The sequence below is a fragment of the Alexandromys fortis genome, unplaced genomic scaffold, assembly GCF_014885135.2.
Source record: "Alexandromys fortis isolate MF-2015 unplaced genomic scaffold, M_Fortis_MF-2015_v1.1 scaffold_72, whole genome shotgun sequence".
NCBI classification, from domain to species: domain Eukaryota; kingdom Metazoa; phylum Chordata; class Mammalia; order Rodentia; family Cricetidae; genus Alexandromys; species Alexandromys fortis.
In genome coordinates, this window is record NW_026067969.1 from 4,771,838 (window position 1) to 4,778,912 (window position 7,075).

At 52.2% G+C, this 7,075-nt stretch overlaps 1 protein-coding gene across 2 annotated transcripts in view; it reads right to left on the bottom strand.

Moving 5' to 3' along the window:
* The window catches only part of Ntng2 (netrin G2), a 64,041-nt gene that overhangs the window by 34,837 nt on the left and 22,129 nt on the right, over window positions 1-7,075 (bottom strand). For both annotated transcript variants that reach the window (XM_050155124.1, XM_050155125.1), the window contains one exon: window positions 1,436-2,079. In XM_050155124.1, coding sequence (XP_050011081.1) covers window positions 1,436-2,079 — 644 coding nt within the window. The remainder of the gene's footprint in view (window positions 1-1,435; window positions 2,080-7,075) is intronic.

The window sequence follows — 7,075 nt, forward strand, 5'->3', positions numbered from 1 at the left end:
CCCAGTGTAGAAATGTCTCATACACACACACACATGCGTGCACACACAGACACATACACACAAATACAGTGCCAGTGTAGAAATGCCTCATACACACACACATACACACACAAATACAGTCCCAGTGTAGAAATGTCTCATTCACACATGCACACACACATGCACAGTCCTAGTGTAGAAATGCCTCATACACACACACACATATATACCTACACACAAGCACACACACACACATACACACACATAAGCAAAACAAAAGCAAAAAGAAAAGCCATCAAAAACAGGGTGATGTTCAACACAAGGGCCAGTTAATGGCTTTTCCTCGTGTCAGGAGCTACGCCCTAGGCAGCACAGAGGCCGCTATGAAGAGACATACAAGATGTTGGTTCCCAACAGGGCCCCCTGGTACTGCCTTTGCTCCCACTATGCCTCGTTGTCTTCAGGTCTCACACTGCCCTCTGCCAGCCTGTTCCCACCCTCTGGTGTTACTCCTTTGGCCAATATTCCTGTCATTTAATACTTTTTAAAGCATGTTACTGAATGCTGGGCACTGCCGTGAGCCCTTCACCACGTCTGACTCATCTAAGCCCCCAAGGTCCAGAGGGAAGCTTCCCCATTCCGCAGGGGGCTTGGGGACGAGGACTTCTCATAAAGGGGGCACAGTCACCTACTAAGTGACCAACTTCCTGGACAGTGCAGAACTCCTGCCCTCCCAGGCAGTTAAGACCCAGGCTATGGCAAAGCTTGTTTTTTTTTTTTTTTTTTTTTTTTGGTTTTTCAAGATAGGATTTCTCTGTAGCTTCAGAACCTGTCCTGGAACTAGCTCTTGTAGACCAGACTGGCCTTGATCTCACAGGGATCTGCCTGCCTCTGCCTGGTGGCCTCAAACTCACAGAGATCCACCTGCCTCTGCTTCCCGAGGGCTGGGATTAAAGGTGGCCACCACCCAGGGGGAGCTTGGTTATCTTGACTGTACAGACAGTTCTTTGATGTAGCACCAGGTGACACCTGAGGCAGGTGAGTTCCTGAAACCAGGTGACACCTGAGGCAGGTGAGTTCCTGAAACCAGGTGGCATCCTGAGAACATGGTTGTATCTAGTACCAGGTTGACATAAACATTCCAGGAATCAGGTGACAATTCAGATGTCAGGGACATTCAGGTACCAGCTGATGCCCCAAGAAAGAGGTGACCTCTAGGTACCCAGGTGACATCCTAAGTACCAGGAGACATCCTAGATATCAGATAACATCCCCGGGAACCAGGTAACTTTCCTAGAATTCGGTGACATCTCTAGAACCAGGTGACATTTCAAATATCATATGCCATCCCTGAAAGTCAGGTATCCCTAGAAACAGGTGACATCCAGGTACCAGGTGACAACAGTCCGGGAAACAGTTGAATCCTGAGTGACAAACTAGTGGCCCTGGGCCTTACCTGCCGATGACTTCTATGTTGGAGATGGCGTAGAAGTACTTGTAGAGGTTCTCCCGTTGCACGTAGGTGCCGCCCAGCGCGGGGCGAAGCAGTCGCATGCGCAGGTCGGTGAAGGTGAAGAACTCCTTGAGGCCCTTGGCACTCTCCAGCCTCGTGTACAGGTTGTCCATGTTGCGCAGGTCAGGGCCGGCAAAGATGGCGAAGCGGTCCCTCACTTCGAAGCGCACATGCTTCTCCTTTTTGGAGCCTGCCCAGCGTGAATACTCCTCCGTGCAGAGCACCCGGTGGGCGCTAGAGGGTGACATGTCTCGGGCCCGGCGGGCGGACATGCCAAAGGCCTCCATGCAGTCCTCTGCATAGAACTGGTAAGGCTGCCAGGTGCGGCCATTGTCCAGGGACTTCTCGAGGACCATGACTGTGGGCCGGCCATACTCGAAAGTCATCACCACGTCATCTGTCAGCTCCACGCTCTTGTTCCAGGAGAGGGTGATGTTGGCCTCCAGGGGACTGGGGTAGCGACTCCACGTGACACTTTGCCAGTAGGTGGCCAGTCCCTCATCTTCCCTGTCAAACATAAGCCGGGGTGGGTGGGCCAGGTCGGGGTTGGAGGCATCGCACTCGTTACTGCACAGGTAGGGATTTTCCTGCAGAGGAAGGGAGACAGGAAGTAGGTGCTGGTCACTGGGAAGAGCCTCTGGTGTGCTTGTTTGGTGCCTAGCCACCTGCTTAGCCATCACCAAGTTCCGGATGCAGACAGTGGCAAGTGCTTGTCCCACACAGATAGCAGGTGCCTGATAATAAGATAATGGGGTCGGGATGGTCAGAAAGTTGGGGTTCTTGATATTCTGTACTTTCTACCCTGTTCTAGAAGGCAATAACTAGATGGAAGGCCAATTAATTAACAAACAACAAACCCTACCGCTGCCAGCTGCACAGTGCCCCAGTCCACACAGCCACTTTGATGAATATTTCAGGTGTCTGTGCAGAGACAAAGTAGCTTGGATCTGAGTTAAAAACCTCTCACTCTCTAATGAGCCATGAGGCCCCTGGGGGGTGGACACGTTGCCACCATCCCAGGCCACCCCAGCCAGCAACACCGCAGTCAGCCACTGGCCACAGGCTTTGATCCTCTATAGCACAGGACTGATGCCAGGCGGCCTAGAGCTGCTCGGTGGGCACAGCTAGCCCAGGGCTTCACTAAGATGGGACCCACAAAGCCCTGACCGACCAAAATAGCTCTGTCCTTAGCATCCCGTGGTGTCAGTGTCCACCCCACCTGCCTGGCCCTGCTGATGGGTGGAACCAGAAACCTTGGAGTTTAAGGAATTTCCCACCAGTCTGGCACCTTCCTGGGCAGAGTGGGAAACTGAGGCCCAGGGAAGGCAGGATAACCCCAGGCCTTTTCAGAGGGATTAGAAGAACTCAGGAGAAACCAAACCCTGTCAATCCTCCCTCTCCCTCTTTCCTATCCTCCGCCTCTTCCCCTCCCCCTCCCTTCCATTTTCTACCACACTCACCCGCTCCTTCCCTCCTCCTATCCTGCACTGCCTCAGGGATACCCCTTTCACATCCGGTAAGTTTACAAGCGTGATGGTGAAGGAGGAGCTTTAGGTTACTTCCACCAGGGTCTCACGCTGTTGGCCAGAATGGAAGGGTCTGAGTGACCTCCATAGGCTTGATGACAGGCAGGGGTCAAGCCCAGTGACCAGGAAAAGGAGACTGGCTGACCATGAGGTCACTCCTACACCCCCTTTCCCTAGCATGAAGGACACTCTGAGCCCAGGGCAGAGTGTGCCTGCTTGTGCACTGGGAAGTGGAATGGCAGACACACACTTTTGTACATGAGCAGGGGGCTGGAGGACATCATGACTCAGGTTGGGTGCTTTCCAGCTCCCTTTCTCCTGCTGCCCTATGCCTTATCTGGGTCTCATCTGTGTCCCCTCAAAGTCACATGTTAATGTCTAACCCTCAACACCCTCAAAAGGCAGCTAGCTGTATTTTAAGATAGTCTTTAAGATGAAGGAGTTAGCTGGGCGGTGGTGGCGCACACCTTTAATCCCAGCATTCGGGAGACGGATGCAGGTGGATTTCCGTGAGTTCAAGACCAGCCTGGTCTATAGAGCGAGTTCCAGAGAAACTCTGTCTCAGAAAAAAAGAGAAAAAAGATGAAAGAGTTGAAGGAGGCCCTCTGGTGGTCCTTCTCCATCTGAGAAAGGCCCCCTTATAAGCAGAGAAAAGGGGCTCACACAGAAACACCGGGGCATATGCACACACACCTGGAGGAAAGGCATGGGACACAGATGGAGGTGGCCACGGACACCATAAGGAGCGAGGCTCCAGGAGCCTAAGCCTCTAGCACCTTGATCTTCAAACTGAGAGACAGTGAATGTCTTTGCTGAAGCTGTCAGCTCCTGGGAAGCTCATCCTAGTGAGCCAAGTGGGAGGGTGGCCACTCAGATGGGTGTTGCTGACCCTGGGTTTTCCAGGGTGTTCTTAGGGACTTTCTAGACCTCTTCCCTCAGAAGGGGTGTTGCTGACCCTGCGTTTTCCAGGGCGTTCTTAGGGACTCTCTGGACCTCTCTCTCCATAAGCCTTTTCTCCCCCTCCTCTGAAGGCCATGTTCTTTACCAGGCCACCTGGTCCACGGGTAATTTTATTAATTTTATTAATGTCTGCCCATCTCATATTGACTATCAATATGCCTCTCTATCTCTCTCTCTCTCTCTCTCTCTCTCTCTCTCTCTCTCTCTCTCTCTCTCTCTCACACACACACACACACACACACACACACACACACACACACACCTCCCCAGCTGCTGTGAGTCACCATACCTCACCTTTTTCCTGGAACCTTTTCCAGCCCCCTGCCTTAGCTACCCCCAGCCTGCTGCAAGTTCTTGGGCTGGGGTGGGGACATGGTGTTCTTCAAAGCCCCTATCATGGAGAGATGGATACAGGGGCTTTGCCAGGGGCTGGGGACTAGAGCCTAATTAAGGGTACATGCTGCCCAACCTGCCGGGCCTGCCAGCCCCCTACCCCAGCCCCTGGGAAGCAGATGGTGAGACACTAATGAATCAGCCTGTGTATTTACCAGGCTCATGCCGACTGCAGCGAGGGCTTTGCCAGCCTCAAGCACAGCGAATAATCCCAAGCCGTGGCCAGCACAGTCCTCTGTCAGCTCCTTCCCTCTTCCTCCCACCTCACAGCCACCACCAGATCTCAGCATCCTGTATCACCGAGAAGGCCTGAGCTGTGGCCACAATGAGCCAACCCCTCTCTGAACACGCCTTGGCTCAGGCCCTGGCTTGCTTTCCTTGCCACACTAGGGAGAGCTCCGGGGGAGTTCCAGCCAGCCCCACCCCCACCCAAGCGGGACAGCTGAGGACAGCGGGAGGCAGTAGTGACTTTGCCAGCCTCCTGGGTCTCCAGCTTCCATGACTATGGAACAGATTAAGTGTGAGTGAAAACAGCCAAATGAAGTGGTCTGACAAGGACAGCAAATGTTAGGGGGTTTCGGGCACCCTTTTACCTTGTAGGAAGAAACCCAGACTAAGTGGGGATGCTATTAAAACCAACACTTGCTTCCATAGCCGCTTAACGATTAGCACCCCAAAACAAGTGTGCACACCCCTGATTTTAAAAGCCATAGCGGGGGGGAGGGCTTGGGGACTTAGGGCATAGTTCAGTCAGTAAAGTGCTTGCTGCAGGGACTTAAATTTGAGCCTCAAAAGTCATGTTCAGAAGCCAGGTGAGGTGATGTACTTCTAGCTCTTACTGTGGAGGCAGAGGCAGGAATAACCGCAGGGCACACTGGCCAGCTAGCCTGGAGTTCCAGGCAAGTTCCAGGCCAATGAGACACCTTGTCTCAGAACCAAGGCATATGGTGCCTAAGGAGTGCAACCTAGGGTTGACCTCTGGCCTCTACTGATAGGTGCGCACAAAAACATGCACACACAAGCACAAAAAGCCTTGGATTTTCCCTCTCCCCCAATGCAGTCACCCACCACATGCATTTCCCATACAGTTTCTAGGGGTTCCCTGGAGCACTAAGTCTGGGTTAGAACCCCCTGTTTTAGAGTTTGGGGCCATTAAGGAAACTGGCTCTACGTCCTAAGCTCAGCTCGTCTCCCCCCTCTGGAGGCTTTGTGACCTTGAAAAAGCCATTTGACTTTTGCTCGTCCTATGTTCTGTGAGATAGAGTGTATGAGAAACCCAGGTGACATCACTGTACGGTAGTGACACTTTTCCATAGCCGATTCCTGCATGTCAGCTACCTTACAAGGGAAGGAGATGGAGGTGGATGCTGGAAGATGCTGGGAACCTGGGAACTCCATGACACAGACCACCCCGAACATAGACTGCTTCAGTGACAGTTAGTCCAGGGGCACAGTGATGGCGGGACCAGGGACAGATGTTGTTATGGTCACTAAGCACTTACCAGCCAATGTCACTTCTAGATACGCTGGAACTGACCTTGGGGAATACTGGGGAATCAGAGCAAGCATCTCTGCAGCTTTCCTGTTTCCACACACCCCAAGCAAGTCGGCTGGAAGGTAGGCAGTGCAGCTACCCTGGGCCAGCAGCGCAGGGCACCAGGGTGGGGTAGGGAGGCATGACAAGTCGCTTGCAAAGTCTCTAAGCAGGAGACAGACTGGCAAAACCGGTCTTGTGCCTGGCTCGGGCACTTTTGTCTCTTTAATGATTATAGTTTCCCGTTATTTTCAGGGCAGGAGTCAGAGTCCAGGTGGCAAACACCCTGGGCAAGCTCCTGGTGAAAAGCAGGAACAGGAAGTGAGCTGCTGTCAGGCAGAGCAACCCTCATCTGGGAAAGTCCAGCCATGTGAGTCTCCAAACCCCTAACCCAGAAGTGCTAACAGGCCTCTTGGGTCTTAAGCAGCCTGTGTTCAGGCGGTCAATGTCATGGAGTCTCCAAGTTCCCGTCATCCACCTCCAATTCTCTCACTCCAGCTGACATGCAGGAATGGGCTATGTAAAAACTGTTACTACCATGTGGACATCACCTGGGTTTCATACAGAATGCAGGACAAGGAAGCAGAGGCTCAGGAAAGTCAAGTGGCTTCCTCAAGGTCACCAAAACCAGAACAGTTTCCGCTAGAGAAAAGGATGGCTTCATAGCACCTGGGCATGAAACCAAAACCTATGTGGGGACAAACTCCCAGCCACTGCCCATGACATGGGCTGCTTGGCGCTTCACAAAGGGCCTTGATGGGTAAGTCTGGTGGGCTGAGGAGAAACAGCCGATCTCTGAGTCGCATGTGAGCTCCGAGTCTGGGTGAGTCTGAGTGAGTTTTCAACTTCTGTTGACCTGCTGGGGTTCAACACATACTACCTCAAAATATGTATTCTTTTTTTAAGATTGATTGATTAATTGATTGATTGATTGATTTATATAGTGTTCTGCCTTCATATATGCTTGCAGGCCAGAAGAGGGCACCAGATCTCATTACAGATGGTTGTGAGCCACCATGTGGTTGCTGGGAATTGAACTCAGGACCTTTGGAAGAGCAGGCACTGCTCTTAACCACTGAACCATCTCTCCAACCCTCAAACTATGTATTCTTAAATATTTTATTTTTATTTATGTTATGTGTGCTGGTGTGTGTGTGTGTGTGTGTGTGT